Source organism: Branchiostoma belcheri, unplaced genomic scaffold, assembly GCF_001625305.1.
Source record: "Branchiostoma belcheri isolate BF01 breed outbred unplaced genomic scaffold, Haploidv18h27 scaffold25, whole genome shotgun sequence".
Lineage (NCBI taxonomy): Eukaryota > Metazoa > Chordata > Leptocardii > Amphioxiformes > Branchiostomatidae > Branchiostoma > Branchiostoma belcheri.
Window position 1 is genome coordinate 871,539 of NW_017803854.1, and position 17,611 is coordinate 889,149.

A 17,611-nucleotide genomic window follows, 5' to 3' on the forward strand; every position below is an offset into this window, starting at 1 on the left:
GACATAGAAGTCATCTCCGACTGGCCTTCAGCTAACCTGTGCTACCTTGGGACTCGTTACAGAAACATCTAGCTTCAGTGCACATCTACAACTATAGCTTCAGTCGTTGTGAATAAAAGAACTTTGCTAGTCTCGAACTAACACGAGTGTGATTTTGTTCCAGTGGCTCCGGACATAGAAGTAATCTCCGCCTGGCTTTCAGCTAACCTGTGCTAACTTGGGACTTATTACATAAACATCTAGGTTCAGTGCACAATGAACTTTACTATTGAAACACGAGTGTTAGATCTTTAGTTGTAGAAGACCATACAAAAGTCCCTGTACTTTTTTTGTTGTGTCAATAAAGAATCTCTCTATGTAATTTTGTTCCAGTGGCTCCGGACATAGAAGTCATCTCCGACTGGCCTTCAGCTAACCTGTATATAGTGTACTAACTTTGCTATTCTAACACGAGTGTAATGTTGTTCCAGTCGCTCCGGACATAGAAGTATTCTCCGCCTGGCCTTCAGCTAACATGTACTAACTTGGGACTTGTACATAAACATCTATCTTCAGTGCAGAGTGATTGTGAATAAAAGAACTTTCCTATTCTAACACGAGTGCAATTTTGTTCCAGTGGCTCCGGACATAGAGTTAATCTCCGCCTGGCCTTCACCGGACCTGTACTACCTGGAGACCCTGACCCTGACGTGTTACGGCGGCGGGGACCCGGCACCGACCTACACCTGGACGCTAGACTCGGGCCCGGTGCCGGCCCGGGCCGTAGTGGACACGGCCGCCGGCACACTGACCCTGGCGGACGCCACCGACGCCGACGGCGGAGTGTACACCTGCACGGCCGACAACGGCGTGGGCACCGCCGCTACGCTCGACGTCACCGTGGTGGGATGTCCTGACGTGAGTGTCGTTCAGTTCAGTTCAGTTTAGTTTATTTCGCACTTTAAAACAAAATGTAACAATACAAGGAAATATAAATGAAATGTAACAGTACAGGGAGGCCGGAAGCAAGAAATGCTTATGAGGAGGACTCCCTTCATAACGTGATTAACAATTCAAATAAATCGGATAAATAAGAAATAACTTAGGTAACGGGTAAATGAAACAAAACAATAAAATACAATACGATACAATACTATCTACAATAATGAAAAGTTCTGCTATATGGTGCTGAAACTTGGACATTAACTACACGCCTAGAAAAACGACTCGACGGTACTTACACCAATCTGCTACGCAGAGCTAAAAACCTCAGCTGGAAACAACATCCAACATTGACCAACGTCTATGGAAATCTCCCCAAAGTGTCCCAAAAACTCAGCCAAAGACGACTTCAGTTTGCTGGTCATTGCTATCGGGCGGATCAGGAGGTCATCTCCTCACTTATCCTGTGGAGGCCCAGGGGGAAAACACACTGCAGAAAACTGACCTACCCCAGTGTTCTCTCACGAGACACTGGGTACGACATTGAGGACTTAAAGTCAGCCATGGCAGACCGGGAGATGTGGGCAGGAGTGGTGCAGCGGCTAACCCCGTCCCCTAGGGGGGTCGACTGATGATGATGAATGAAAAGTAGTGCGATCACGTTTCGTCTAATGCTTAGATCACATTTCCAAATCGGGGCCCGGCCGGGCTGTTTGTATGAAGGAAAAACTAACAATTCATATCAAGAATATACAGAAATAGTGCCCATGGTTATTATCAAAAACTTTACTGTGTTTTGCTGTCTTTTGTATCGTACTTTTCGTCCCCAAAAGCTATCCGGTCGGGTTTCGAGTTTCGTACGATCACGTGGTTTCGCCTAGGCTTCTTTAGGGTCGATTTACACGGCAAAGGGCAAAAAAAAAATGTTAGCCTGGTTACCACACCTATTATAGTGGCGTCGTGTGGCGTAGCGGCAGAGTGCTCGACTCGGAACCAAGAGGTCCCGGGTTCGAGTCCTGACATGCCACCGATCCTGTGCCCTTGGGAAAGGCACTTTACACGACTTTCCTCACTTCGCTCAGGTGGAAATGAGTATTGTATTGTCCCCTGTGTTGGTGGCGGCATGAATATAAGTTTAAAAAACTTGAGCGTGCCGTCACCACGTCATGTGATTAGATGTTGCAATATAAAAAAAAAAACTATTACAGCTGCCGAGTCCTACATCCTCTCCGCTCCGCTCTATTTGCCGAGAGGATGTAGCACCTGGCAGCTATAATAGGTTTGGTTTTAAAGCTGATGTCACATTTCCAAACCGGGGCCCGGCCGGGCAGGTTTTGGGAACGAAAAGTACGATATAAAAGTCAACAAAACACAGAAACGTTTTTGATGATAATCATGGGCACTATATCTATATACTCTTGATTGTTAATTTTTCGTTAATACAAACAGCCGGGCCCCGGTTTGCAAATGTGATCTAAGCATTACTAGGCTAAAATGTATCATTTGGCCTGTGTCGATTTTCTGTGGCAGGACGCAGGCCAAGTGATATTTCTGCCCCATGTAAATCGGCTCTAATCTCAAAGCAGATGTCAGGCGACAAAGACGTTACGGCTAGAACTGGCTATCTATTCTTTTGTTGTGACCTGTACTTAACCCAGCGGGTATGTACGTAGAAGATGCGTCTACGTTGATCCATTCATTGTTACCTCCATGAAATGGAAGGTATTGTTTTTGGCGCGTCTGTGTGCGTGTGTGTGTGTGTGTGTGTGTGTGTGTGTGTGTGTGTGTGTGTGTGTGTGTGTGTGTATGTGTGTTTGTGTTTCCGCTTTTTTGTACCTTCATAACTCCATAACGCATTTATGGATTGTGGTGATATTTGGTATACTGGTAGGTGTTAGGGGGGCGAAGGTCAAGGTCAAATATGGGCCTCCTGGTGGATGGCCTTGGTACTGCAGCAGCACTTCCGGTTTAATGAGGAGTCTGCCAGACAGGGTAACAGATGTCTGATTGTGTCGAGGCTGCCCCGGGCTTGCGACCTGGTTTGATTAATGAGAGGTTCTTCCTCAGGGAATAAGGCGACCTCTGTGCGCTATGATGTGGAAAATTTGAGTGTTAGGGTGGATGGACACCCAGTGTTGACGTAATTTTGGCACTGAGATCTAGTTACCTCCATGAAAATGGAGGTATTGTTTTTGGCGCGTCTATGTGTGTGTGTGTTTGAGTTTCCGCATATTTGTAGTCAGCATAACTCCATAACGCCTTTATGGATTGTGATGATATTTGGTATGCTGGTAGGTCTTAGGAAGCCAAAGGTCAAGGTCAAATATGGGCCTCCTGGTGGAAGACCTTGGTACTGCAGCAGAACTTCCGGTTTTTGTATCTTTTGTCCTGAACATGTTATGGTCTTGATTTATGGGTGACAGATAGATTGTCCTGCCAGGAATAATTGGTGTGGGTTTGGTCCCCCTAGCAGCTTGTTCTGAAACTGCAGGGGACTTTCGGGGGAAAATCTTTAAAAGCCAATAGGTCCAGACAGGAACAATGTATTTTCATCATTTTTGGTAGGTAGGTAGCTGAGAGAGATGTACATAACTTAATGCAAATTATGCAAATGAGGACTTTATTTGCATAATAAATGAGGAAATTCTCTAATTACAGTGTTTTACATTGTAGTACTTTAATACATGTAATGTATGTAATCTTTGGCAGATGGAACATCAACAGATACCAATAATGCAAATTATGACCTCATTTGCATAATTAATGCGAAAATTCAATGGGTAAATGATGGGAATTTCCTACTTGGTGTAAATTGTAAATTCATCAAAAGTTAACATCACGATACATTAATTATGTTAATGTGGAGGTCATTTGCATAATTAAAGAGGAAATTTACATTTACACGTCAAGCCCATATTTCATGGAGGTATGTGATCTCAGATCTCTTGTTTGGGATGTCCCACTGGAAACTCCTTTTAAATTAATTCTTTATTTTTGTTTTCTTCCAACTCCAGATTTCTACCTGCACAGACAGCAACTCCTACTGCCCCAGCTGGGCGAGGGATGGAGAGTGTGAAAGCAACCCGGGCTACATGCTCTCCGCCTGTCAACTCAGCTGCGGCGTATGTTTCCCAAGTATGTCACATATATATGTAACGGTATATGTATAATACCTTATGTCCTACCTGGGCCGCGATTACGTTCGATACGGGTATTCCGGCCCGTGTGATAACTAGCGGTACGGCCCGGGGCTTCCAAATGTTCCACAGAACGATTCGAACGCGTTTCGCCCTAACCGCGTGCAACGCTTTCGAAAATTGGAATGCAAAATTCGGACGTTGGAATTGATGTTGTTGCACTTTTTGGGTTTAGGGACACCAACTTTCTGCTCATTTTGCATTGAAAGGCGTGTTTTCTTGGGTAGGTATGACATAAATAAAATACAACACGGTCCCAGCCCTCCCGCGGATCGGATCTCCCTCCGGCCTTCGGCCGTCTGGCGATCCGACGCGCGGTCGGGCTGGTACCTCGGGTGATACGGAATACCCCGTGTTGTATTCTATATATACAGCCCATGTATATGTATGATACCCTACAGCGCGTAACAGGAGTGTGTCGCTATTATGTTGTTGGACAAAACGGCTCATAGTGGAAACTATTGACTTGACTTGATGTGAGCTAAAACTGGATCGAGAATACGTTCCGCTTTTAACTGAGGTATAACAAAATCAAGAACGAAAACTAGAAGGAAAACCTGAGAGACAAGAGTTTTTATAACTATTCTCTTTTTTTAAACTTTCCGACTAACCTCAATACATTCTGCAACATTTGTAAATCAAATGTTATTTTCCTGATATCTTTCCCTCAGACCTGGGCGCCCATTGCACCAACACCCGCCGTGGCCGCTCCTGGGACACGTGGGAATGCTATGACGTCACGACCGTCCCGGATGACGTTCGGAGCGACCTTAGTCTGGACACATTCTACCAGGTTTGCAGCCTTTCTTTTTATTTTATTTATTCAAAATTGCGACATGACAATACAAAGTGTGCACTAGGCAGCAAGTATGCTGATAGCGTGCACACCTAACACATACCTGGAGATATGACATAGAAAAACAACAATAAATAGAAAGGTAACATTTGCAAGCAAATGCAATATGTTTACCTCTGGGTGGTCTTGCCTACCATTTTTGCCCATACATTGTATTTGAAAAGCCCGGGTGTTCCTTAGCGCTGGGGTCATTGATCCGTGGTCGTCGAACTCGAACGTTGTTCTAAAATTCGAAACGGGTTCTTAAGTTCGATTTTTGGCTTAAAATGCAACTTTTTTTCACACATTTTTTGCCAATAAAATCATTTTTTTGACATCTATGTTGGCCAAAATAACCAAAGTTCAGTGTCTTATTTACCAACTTACCAGCATACTCGTACCAGCAAAGTTTTGCAGCCTTTCGTTTCTACCTCTGCTGTCAAACTATTATACATGACCCTGTAGAAAACTAGAGTCCTGTGCAGGCCTCCGGGCGGGTGGAATTTTTGATACTGCGTTTTGTAAAATAACGCGTTTTTTTGACGGCCATCGGATGATCCTACATAGCCTGGTGTCCAGTCTTGTTTAAACACTAGTAGCTTTAGTCCGCTCCGCCAATATCCGCTCCCAGGATACCTGCAACCAGCCGCCCAGAGAAGGTTTGTACCTGCCACGGGGCTACCAAATACATGTACATGACTCCGACACTACTTCGGGTGTTTGCAATATACCGGAGACAAGAGGTGGGAGGGGTTTAGTCGTGATAAAATACTTTTGTTCCTATTATAAGCAACTGGTTTTGAATACTCCATAGAAGCTTCCATGACTGCAGCATCACTGACAAAAACTTTTTTCTCATTCTATATCCTGAAAACTAGAAATATCTCCATGCCTACGGTATCCCCATCCTTGGCTCTTCCATCCTACCGGATGACGCCCTCCGGAGAGCGTGTTACGACGTGCTGTTCCTGTTAGCGGACAGAAAGGACGTGAGGGACTCCTACTATAACTACTATGGCAGGGCCGCCATCATGGACGATACTGAGGTAAGATTCTCCATTTTGCAGCCAATGGTCCCACCCTTCTTTTGACAGTTTCGTATACTCTTGTTAGTTTTGTATAGGGAACAAGACTTCACAAAAAGGTGACTATGGTGTAATATAATCAGGCAAAGTCCTAACTCTAACCCTTAATCCTAATCGTAACCCTAACCCTAAGCCTAAGCCTAACCCTTACCCTAACCCTTACCCTAACCCGTACCCTAACCCTAACACTAACCCTTACCCTAACCCGTACCCTAACCTGTACCCTAACCCTTAACCTAACCAACCCTATTACAAAACCCTTAGCCCTAACCCTTATCCTAACCCGTACCCTGACCCGTATCCTGACCCGTACCCTAACCCTAACACTAACCCTTACGCTTACCCTAACCCGTACCCTAACCTGTACCCAGCTAACCTGCAGCCTTGATGCTTTTTCCTTGCAGGTGACGCTGGATATTCCTGAGCATTCCGACCTTGATGCAGCGTACAACGCGCGGGCCAGAGGCCTGGGCGGCACTGACGCCAGACCTGTGTCCACCGGGGCAGAGGAAAACGTCCTCTGCTTCAGCAATGACTCGTAAGGATGACTAGCCTGCTTCACACAAACTCTCTAGCCTGGTTACCAGACATACATTTGTAATATAGCTCCCGAGTCCTACATCCTCTCTATTTGCGGAGAGGATGCAGGACTCTGGAGCTATAATAGGTTTTTTTAAATGTTTTTTTTTATTGTCCAAACAGTACCCGTGCAGTCGCAGCCTTTATATGGCTGAATTGATGCAGGGTATCACACAATAATCAATACAAATCACAACAATCAAATAAAAATATTAATACACATGATACAAATGGGCCTAGCTGTATCCACTTGCAGACAATTTGATACTGTCTTTTGCAGCCACCGAAAGAATCTGCTTGGAGATTAGCTCTCAGACTAGAGAACCATTCACAGAACTACCAATAGGAGCTCTAGACATGGGGCATTCTAGAGCTCCTATTACTAATAGTATTAGTAGTTTTGTGAATGTGAATGCAGATCCTTGCATTGCTACAGAAGATTGTCTTACTGTCTGTGGAGGAATTTGTCTGCAACCACTTTATGATGATTCCTACATGGGTCTAAGTAAACTTTACTTTCAAATATTTTCCATGTTTCAAACAGGTACCGTGTTGAAGACATCTTCATCCACGAGTTTGCCCACGGACTGGACATCCTTGGCGCCCGGAAGGTCGTTGGTGATTTCGAAACCCGCCTGCAGACAGCTTACGACGACGCCCTGGCCAATGGACTGTGGGCGAACACTTACGCGGACGACACCAGGGACGAATACTGGGCCGAGGGTAGGTATAAATGCACAAAATACACTGGGAGCTAGACTAGTATTGCCAACTACCCTCGGGCTCAACTCTTCCCCATAGCAGTCATTTAGACAGGCGCGCATAGTGCTTTTGGCTAGTACCGATTAGGGAACCGATCCTGGGAGCCAGACTGGTAATGGCCAACTCCCCTTCTTGGGTTCAACTCCTCCCCATAGCAGTGATTTAGACAGGCGCGCGTTGTGCTTTTGGCTAGTATATACTGATTAGGGAACTGATCAACAACCTGATACTAGATCATCTAGCTGTCATTAAAATGCAGACTTCTATCTTGCAGAGGTAAACTGCAGTGAAAAAGGTTAATATATATATCTTAAAGTTTATAATTAGAATCCTAACCTTATTTGACTCAAGCTTAATGTCATGGAGGATGTCGGAACATAGGGTGTCAGAATGTAGGTACCGTATGTCAAAACATAGGTCCATGGGGTATTGAAACATAGAGGAGTCAGAACATACATGTAGGGGTATCATGTACATATATGGGATTTCAAAACATAGAGGTGAACAGAACATAAGAGTGTTGGAACATAGGGGACTGTATGAGTGTTGGAACATAGGGGAGTATATTAGGGTCTATTAGCATACCCTAATGCTGTACATAATGCCCTAACCACATTAACATTCTCAATTTCCGCATCTACAGGTGTGCAGAGCTTCTTCAACGTGAACCATGAGAGGGATCCGCCCGACGGGATCCACAACCACGTCAACACCCGCACAGAGCTTCAGGCGTACGACCCCGACCTCTACGCCATCATAGAGGACATCTTCCCGTGCGGGAACTTCCCCGTCAAGCGCTGCGTCAGGGGTGAGGAAGGGTTTTTGAAGAAAATGTTACCTAATTGCCACACAATAGACCAATCCTGACTGTCCAGTATTTCCACTAATCTCAAAGCAGATCTTTCGGTGGCTGCAAAAGACAGTATCAAATTGGTCAGGCTGTATCCATGGCTAATGGACACTCCTCTGGCCAATGGATACTGCCTTTCCACCATATGATCTGCTTGGAGATTATATTTCAACCAAGGACAGCATGCATGCAGAGCTTGAAATACTTTTGTATGCATACCTGCAAGTATAGCTGGGAGAATCATCATTTTTAGCTTTAAACTCCTGCAGTTAGATGTGCAAAGATTGGGTGTAACAGGTTGTTCGGTGTAATATACAGTGTTGTAGCTAGCTGCTGCTGCACTGCGCACAGTGTTGAACAGATGTTGGTAGAATTTTGTTTCTGAATGAAAGTTATCAAATCGCATGTTGCCCACACAGACTATGCCAGCTACACGCTGAAGATGGACTGCTTCTCTGCGAACCATCAGAGGCTCACTGTGGTGGGGAATGCCGTCTGGGGTGATGCTTTCACAACCACTCCTGCCTCACAAGGTACAATAATACACTCTTTCTTGCAGGGAAATTGACAGACTAAGTAACACTGGACAAAATAGATTCGGATACACTCATATCATATCCAGTCCAGATTCCAGTGGCATCCACTCATATATTTTCGTATTCTTAGTTTAAAGAATACAGCAAGATACCAGCCCGGATATGAGTGTAACAGAACCTATTTTGTCTAGTGTAGTATTTTACTGCACTGTAAGAAGTTTTTATCCACTGGCAGTTTCTTTGAGCAAGGCAAAAGAGTCCATGGTTTAATCACAAGGTAGTTCCTGTCAAAGTTCAAACTAAATGGTTATCATCAAATGTAGATTTTAGACTCAAATTCTTGGCTCAAATTTCTATCCTTTTATGACATCATATTTTGATCAAGATGAGGAGAAAAAAAGATATGGGAACTCAATTTGATGGAGAACATGTTTTGCCCCAGTTGCAAATGTTGGCTTCCTAGTTGAACTCTACTTGACAAGGCTTTTCTGTGATAGGTACAACACTGACACCAGCTGCAAGCACACCGACAGTGAGCCAGACACCAACAGTGAGCCAGACGCCCGCTGTTAGCACACCAACAACTCGTACAGCAAGCATCGCTCCACAGTCCACAGGTTTGAGTCTTGTTTGTTTTTACAGTTTTTGAATGCACAGGATTTATGGGTACAGTGAGGGTCTGCATGCGTTTTTCTGTAAGATACAGTGAGCTACAAGCCAAAGGACGAAACATCGAACCAACCAAAGAACGCCCATCCAACCGACCCACAAACCAAGCAACCTAGCAACCAAACAAGCACACTAATCAACATACATTTTATATGTGCAATCTTTGAAGATCTGCTCTGCAATAGGTTCCACTCCTACAGTGTCGTTGGCCCAGTCATCTACAGTTACAACTCCAACTCCAACTCAGTCATCTACAGTAACTCCAACTCAATCAACTCCAACTCCAACTGTGACATCGAGAGCAACCACAACAACACCTGCCCAGTCCACAGGTTGGAATCCTCTGATGCTTACACTGTTATAGATCCAGGATCAGGAGTATGGTGGCAAATATCCAGTGGTGTTAAAGGGACTATAATTTGTCAAACTGGTGACCCCAACCTTCACGATAGTCGGTGCTGGTTGTAGAACACTCTATGTGGTGCAGGTTTTTTCAAGGGTGGCCTTGTTAAACATGGTGTAGTATGTAAGTTGTAGTCTTGTTATGGCATGGTCGATTTAGAGTCACTAGAAGCTCCTTCCTTCCCACCACCCCTGCTTATATCATCATCGTGACGTACATGTAGCCATATCGTCATTGACGCTGACTCTTGAACTGTCTGAACACTTATGTGCAATAGGAACAACACCTACGGTGGGGCAGACTCCTAGTGTGAGCACACCTAGTGTGAGCACATCTAGTGTGAGCACACCTATAATTGTGAGCACACCAACAGTTTCGACTTCAAGATCAACAACAAGGATAACCAGCACTGAAGCACAATCAACATCAGGTCCCTTTCATTCTTCATCAATGGATAAAGACATCAGCACTGCTTCTAACCCACATTTGCATTCATATGAATTTTCGTACGTCTATAAATGTTCACGTTTATAAAGCATTGTCTAACAAGCACAGCAAGTACACAAGGAGATTCTGAGACAACAGTTACCAGTCTTTGTCTCACATGTTCAGCCATGTCAGACTCAGGAATAAGGTGGCAACACCTGGCCATAGTCATCACTGTTTTGCAGCAATGGCATTGCTCACAGCTGATCATGTATGATCGTGTAGCGTTTAGATGGTTATGCTTTTTGTCTCTTCACTTGGTGATGGCAGCCTTTGCAATTATAAATTGTTATTATGAGCAGGTACAACACCTACGGTGGGGCAGACTCCTACTAGTAGTTTGAGCACACCCACAGTTTTGACTTCAAGATCAACAACAAGGATGGCCAGCACTGCATCACAGTCGACATCAGGTCTCTTTTATTGTACATCAATATAGACATCAGCACTGCTTCTAACCCACATTTGCATTCATATGTATTCTACTATCTGTAAATGTTCACGTTTAAACTTAAATAAGCACAGAAATCACAAGAGGAGGGACAACAGCTGTCTTTGTCTCACACGTTCATGGATAGACTCAGGAATAAGGTGGCAACATCTGGTCATGGTCATCGCTGTTTTGTAGCAATGACATTGCTGATCATGTCAAAGAGTGGTGGCATAAATAGGATGGTGGTGTAGCTCTTAGATGGTTTATGTAATGCTCTTTGTCTCTTCAACTGGTGACGGCAGCCTTTGCAATTTATAATGTTATCCGTAGCAAGTTGTATTGTGCACTTGTGTAACAGGTACAACACCTACGGTGGGGCAGACTCCTAGCGTGAGCACACCTACTGTGAGCACACCAACTTTGAGCACACAGACAGTTCTGACTTCAAGAGCAACAACAAGAGTGGCCAGCACCATGGCACAGTCATCAGCAGGTTATAATCTGAGTTTTACAGATCATATCTGTGCCAGATCACACCGGACTCCCGTACATTGAACTGTAATCTTGTCTTGTTCCTGTTCGTACTATCTTTTGTACATGTTAAGCACTTACAAATGGATAATATACAATGGACAAACATCATCAAACCTGCACATTTACGAAGCTCTACCAACAAATCAAGCATCTAACAAAAGCATATTAAGTAACTAGCCAAGCAACCAACCCATCTATCCACACACCAACGAACAAACCAACAACCAAGCAATCAACCAAACAACCCACCATTCAATCTACTAATCAAGCAAGCACTCAACTCTTCACCTACATGTACACGTACAAAATGTCTGAAGATCTGTCCTGTGGTAGGTTTGACACCATCAGTGGCCCAGGAGTCTACATCTACAGCAACAACACCAACTTTGGGGTCCTCATCAAGAGCGGGAACAAGTACAGCTCAGTCATCAGGTTTGACCATTTGTCCACGGGCCAGATTCACACTGATAGTGATAATGGTGGCACCTGCTTTTTTGGGTCCACTATTATAATAGCATCTCACATGTAGTGAAAATAGATCAACTGCACTGTCCGTGGTGATGAACTAAGGGTTGGGTTACGGATTATTCATCTTAAAGCTTTTGTAGCGATGGTGGTGGCGGCCCAATGTAACCCCGGAGCTATGCTATGGGTCCCTCAGGTATGGAGAAGAGTCTCACTCTGCAGTGTTTCTCTTCATTTTCGATACCCCATGTATACCTGACCCCCCCCCCCCGGTATTGTCTGGTCTTCTGTAAGGTGGCTTCACATGTTAGTATGCTGTGTATGTATGGTGAATTGCTATTGTCCAACCCTACCTGTGCTTAAATGCTGCCAGCAGCTTTTGTAGTGATGATGGTGGTGGCCCGATGTACCCCCTATATTGTGCAGGTCTTGTGAAAGGCCAGGCTTCACATGTTTGTATGCTGTGTATGTATGGTGAATTGCTATTGTCCAACCCTACCCGTGCTTAAATGCTGCCAGTAATGCTATCCTGGAAGGCTTGACGAAGATGCAGCACTCCCCAGCAGTAAATCCCATATAGTTGTTTGCCCATTAAGGGCAAATGTGTTCACCAGAAGGCGGAGGCTGTGACGTTAATGAACTCTTACTACGTGATAGGTACCTCAACAACTGCAGGGCAGATGTCTTCCAGCAGGGCAATGACAGTAACAGTGGCAGGTGTGACAAGCACCATGGCACGGACAACAGGTTTATGAAGACAATTTGTATACGTTGTCCAGCTAATACTTTGTCCAACTTGTTCATCATTGACCATGCTTATGGCAGTAGGTTGCATACTTTAAAATTGTAGGTGACATTATGTATGCTGCATCGTTAGGAAAGACCTTTTTGATATGCCTTCTATACAAGACATCCAAAGTCATCCAAGATGTTACACATCTGCATCATGTACAAGACTGCACTTCTACTAATGGCAGTTTCTTGTACACCATGGAACAGTCCATCTCCAGGCCATTAAGATTGGAATTGAATGATTCAATGGCCCAGCTGTACATGTTCTTTTGACAATTCTCCTGCTAGATCTGCTAGGAAATGTTGCCCCATACCCTGTATGTAATGTGCACTCTATAAATTTGCGTTAGGTACAACACGTCAGGCATCTTCTGTAAGGACACCCACAGTTCTGACTACTCGAGCGACAACACGTACAGCAAGCATCTCAGAGCAATCAACAGGTTCTGGTGTAAACAAACTTTTGCTTTCATCGACTGCAACATATCCAGAACCAACCTGACAACTGTTTGCTTTTGTAGTCTAGTATGCTGCTTCACAGGCTACATGTATACATGGTTGCAGGATTAGGTTCACAGTATAGTATTTAGCACAGCAGAACCTTCATCTGGACTGGCGATTGTACTTTGCCACATGCATGCATGACTTGACTGGTTTGTCCCAGGCAACAGTGGATCATTGACGACATTAACCTAAAGCTTCGCAGCCATTGCATTTTCCTCATTCATCAATTTAGTGTATATTCAAACATTGGACAGGTACAGGCGCGGGCAGAACTACACCAACGGCAGGACGCTCGACCGCCGGTGCATCGTCTGTCACCCCATTGCCGTCAACCACCATGTCCAGGGCACCATTAGCGTCCACTAGTACTGCACATGCCGGCACCACGTCCACTGTTTCATCAGCGACATCAACTGCCGTGCCTTCAACTACAACTGGAGCTGCTGTCACACCTGCAATCACGACTACCACAAACCCAACAGGTTGCTTCCAGAATTTTTGCTGCCGAATGGAGATGAAATAAAGAGCACCACCAATTGCCTGTCAAATGCATGTCACCACAAATGCATGTCTGTTTAATCACGACTACCACAAATCCAACAGGTTACCTCCAGAGTTTTTGCTGCCGAATGGAGATGAAATAAAGAGCACCACCAATTGCCTGTCAAATGCATGTCATCACCACAAATGCATGTCTGTTTAATTACGACTACCAACAGGTTGCCTCCAGACTTTTTGCTGCCAAATGGAGATGAAATAAACAGCATCATCACCATGCCTGTCGAATGCAAAAGTACTTCTTGCTTCAGAGATGCATGATGCCGCTGTTGGTCTGCAACGAGCCGAGTCCCGGTGACGTGGGCAGAGGCATACCAGACCGTGCTGCACCCTTTTTTGCAGAGCAACATATACACACTAGCTATAGGTCACAATGCATGATGTGCCCTGAATGCTTGAGCATGGCTGCGACTGTACCACATACAGCCACACCAGTGCATATATTTTTCTGTCTCAATGTTAAAAGTGCTACAGGAAGCATCTTCATCCCAAGAGGTCTTCTCAGTGGTGTGCATAATGCTTCTGCATGGATGCTGAAGTTGCTACTAGGAAATTTTAGATATATGACCCATTGAAAGATGGCTTTTATCACAGGCGTTGCATGTCGTAAGTCTGTCCAAGGGTACTGTCAAAAATTGCTTTCACAATGCACCTTGCGATATACTGTGCACTGTGTTGCACAGTGGTCTTTGCGATGCATGCAATATCTTTTGATCTATCAACCATGGTTTAATGATATTATAAAGTGGATTGATGCTTTATGCTGCGCTCAAAATATAACATACATGTACTCCCTATGATGTAAGCATGTTAACGTATGACTTTTGGTGCTGTAACACATTATTTGCTGGCTGTGATATACACTGGGACACATCATCATCTGACAGGCTATGATGCAACTGCAGACTTAGTACTAGTAAGCACTACGTTAAACTCCTCCTCTGCCAAGGAAACGACCATGACAGCCCAGAATCTTCTGTCTAGCATAGCCTTCCCCATTACATTTTTCCATAAAATTTTACCAATAGGATGACTGGGCAACAGTGAGTCAAATCACTTTCCATTATGCTTAACACTTATATGTAACATGCCGGTACACTTCTACCTTCAGGTTCTCCTGGAACTGGGGCTGACAGGAGCACTCCTACCCTAGTCACCAGACTCGTCACAACTGTCAGCGCCACAGAGTCTCTTCCAAGTGAGTATAACGGTTACAATGCTATGTTCTGACAACCTAAAAACCATTATAAATACTCTTTTTCAAGAGTAGCATCTGTAGTCCAATACCAACTGACCATGCCAGTGGACCAAGAGGTTGGAATCTCGAATCCCGCCTGTAACATCACTCACCAAGACTTTCAGCCAACGCTTTGGTGACCATCTGTCACCTTCCTCAGGGCAATGAACGTCTTCGTTGTGTAAGAGTCTCTTTATTCAGTGACTTACCAACCTGATGAAACTACCAGTATTCACACCACTCTCTTATTAGCCTGGATGCCAGACCCACAGTACACTAAGTTATCCAGTGTGATAATTTTGGGCCTAGTGTCCTGTGGGTCTGGCATCCAGGGTACTAGTCTCTCATTGGTTGAACTTCTGATTGTGTCGGACAGCTAGGATTGATCAATATTAACTGTTGATTGAAACTGATGCCGAATGTTTGTTTCCTTCCACAGAACCACCTGGAATTGATGTAGCCATCATTGTGGCCGGTGTGCTGGGCGGCGTGGCGTGTGTGCTTGTGATTGCCGCCGCCATATGGGGTGGCCTTAAGATTGCAGCTGCAAAGACTGCTGCTGTGGTCGCCATTAAACCAGCTCCCTGAAACTACTGTAACATGCTGATGGAGAAATGTACACTGGATGGACAGGACAGATAAAAATTACCATATATTACAAGAACATATAGTTGTTCTTAGACCAGTTATCAAACCTATTTGAACCTAAAACCATGCTAAATTGTTCTGTCTAAATAATGTCTGTCGTTGTCTGAGAATTGCTTTTATTTCCAATTTTTTAAAATGTCTTTTGCTTTTTTTCTGGTCTTTTTGTTGTTTTCTTCATGCCTCTTCAATCTGTTTGGTCCTTCCAAGGCCCTTGGTCCTTCCTTATCATTTTTGTCTACAGCCATTTCACTACATCGTCTATTGGGATCCTTTTTCCCCACCTTAACTTTTGTGAACTTGGTCCTTTGTCTGTCACTCGTTTATTTCTGCCATGATTGTCCTTCTTATTCTAACTGAATGCCTTGAGCAGAAATCAACAGCCAAATCCAAACTCTCAGGATATCACTACAGCCTACAGGTATTAAACCCTCCCAGTTTCAGGCCTACATCAGAGCTGGGCTTGGCACCCAGAGGGTTAACTTAAAAACAGCCTTACTAGTCTTTCTTCAACCTGTCCTAACAAGCCTGCGGTGAGCTTAGGGTGAGCTCACGCAAATCAGACTTTGGTGCCATTTCAAATCACTATTTTTCTACTGAGATTTTTCTACACCCTTCTCAGATGCTACACTAAAATAATAGTAACAGTGCTAGTGTAGGTGGGGCAGGAATTACAACAATTTTTTCTTAACACTTAACAAAATGTACATAAAGAATAGACTACTTTATTGTGAAGCTGGCCTATGTGGATAGATGTTCATTATACTAGACTTTAAATGTTTGTGTCAATGGGAAAAATTATCTATTAAAGGGGCAAATGATCATATTGGCCAGTTGTTCCTTAATATGTAGTAGAGGTGGTGACTTGTACAAGTTTAACTCAGTGTAATATAAAAGCATTATGTATTTCTTTCATCAGTTCTGTGTTTTATGTTTTGCCCATGAGATTCAATATAGACTAAGGAAAAGCCATATCACATGGGTATAAAATGATAATAAGTTATCATTATTATCAAATCTTTTATTTCTTTGATGAACTATTTATGTGAATGTTAACAATGCGGAGAGTTACAATATGATTTTTTGCCATCTTCCTTGCTATGCTGCATGTAAATATAATTCTTTGATGGACCTTATATATATATATATAATTGCTAAAAGTTGTTAAGAACTAATGTATTTTAATTATATGGTAAATGAATCACGACTGTACATTTTTGATGTGGATTCTTTGCACTTACACTTGTATAATTGTTACTGAAAACAGAATGCTTATTCAGCATTCAAGGACTTTAATTTGATCTGTGATGGTCACATTCTAAGCTGCTTTATTGCTACACTGGTGCCTTAATCTGAAGGCCTTCACTGCATGAAATTCGATCTTCAAACCCATATAAAGTATCTGAAAAGTTTCTGTTAGTGTTAGTTCACAATTGTAAAAAAAATGGAACTTTACACATGCTTTAAGGTACGCTTAAACTTTAAGGATCAGATTTTATGTAGTGCTTAAAGAATCAATTATTTGGTTCCCAGGTTGTCTATATTATTACTAAAAAAATATATACATTGTATCTCCAAATAGCAGATAAGATATTTAAGCATATTTTCAAAATCAATATTTTTCTAAAACGTGCTTAAATTGTGAACAATAGCGACACAGTCAATCTAAAATAGGATAATATTGTGGTTAGTTCTACCTTTTGACAGTGGAAAGTTGTGTGAACAATATTTGGGAGCCAAGTAGTTGATTTATTTGTTACGGCCTGTGTCAAATGCGTTTGTGGAAATGTAATATATTTATGAGTTTGTTTGGTGGTGTATGTGCAATAATCATAATCGTGTGAGAATGTCTTTGCAATTGGGGAGCTTGCTGCTGTACAATGGATACTAACATTTATATTTATAATAACTTAAAATAAGTGTCTTTGTTTGCATTTATCATATTACAACTATCTTCAACAACAAGATGACTATGGCTGTCTTTTTCTGTCGTGAAAATACCTCCTATCATACATGAACAGGGGAATTCGAATGATTGAATGCTGTTTTTGGAAAGACTTACAGTGGTCTCTCCAAGGAGGTTAAAAAAGAGAAACCTCCTTGGTCTCTCCAAAAACTAT

At 43.3% G+C, this 17,611-nt stretch overlaps 1 protein-coding gene across 1 annotated transcript in view; it reads left to right on the forward strand.

Moving 5' to 3' along the window:
* LOC109471362 overlaps nt 1-11,922 on the forward strand; it is a 35,088-nt gene extending 23,166 nt beyond the window's left edge. Inside the window, exons 11-23 of the mRNA XM_019770651.1 lie at nt 617-897; nt 3,936-4,056; nt 4,790-4,911; nt 5,832-5,999; nt 6,443-6,576; nt 7,162-7,340; nt 8,023-8,187; nt 8,649-8,762; nt 9,263-9,382; nt 9,620-9,766; nt 10,115-10,267; nt 10,626-10,736; nt 11,115-11,922. Of these exons, the coding sequence (XP_019626210.1) occupies nt 617-897; nt 3,936-4,056; nt 4,790-4,911; nt 5,832-5,999; nt 6,443-6,576; nt 7,162-7,340; nt 8,023-8,187; nt 8,649-8,762; nt 9,263-9,382; nt 9,620-9,766; nt 10,115-10,267; nt 10,626-10,736; nt 11,115-11,311 (2,012 nt within the window). The 3' untranslated portion in view covers nt 11,312-11,922. The remainder of the gene's footprint in view (nt 1-616; nt 898-3,935; nt 4,057-4,789; nt 4,912-5,831; nt 6,000-6,442; nt 6,577-7,161; nt 7,341-8,022; nt 8,188-8,648; nt 8,763-9,262; nt 9,383-9,619; nt 9,767-10,114; nt 10,268-10,625; nt 10,737-11,114) is intronic.
* The last annotated feature ends 5,689 nt before the right edge of the window (nt 11,923-17,611 follow it).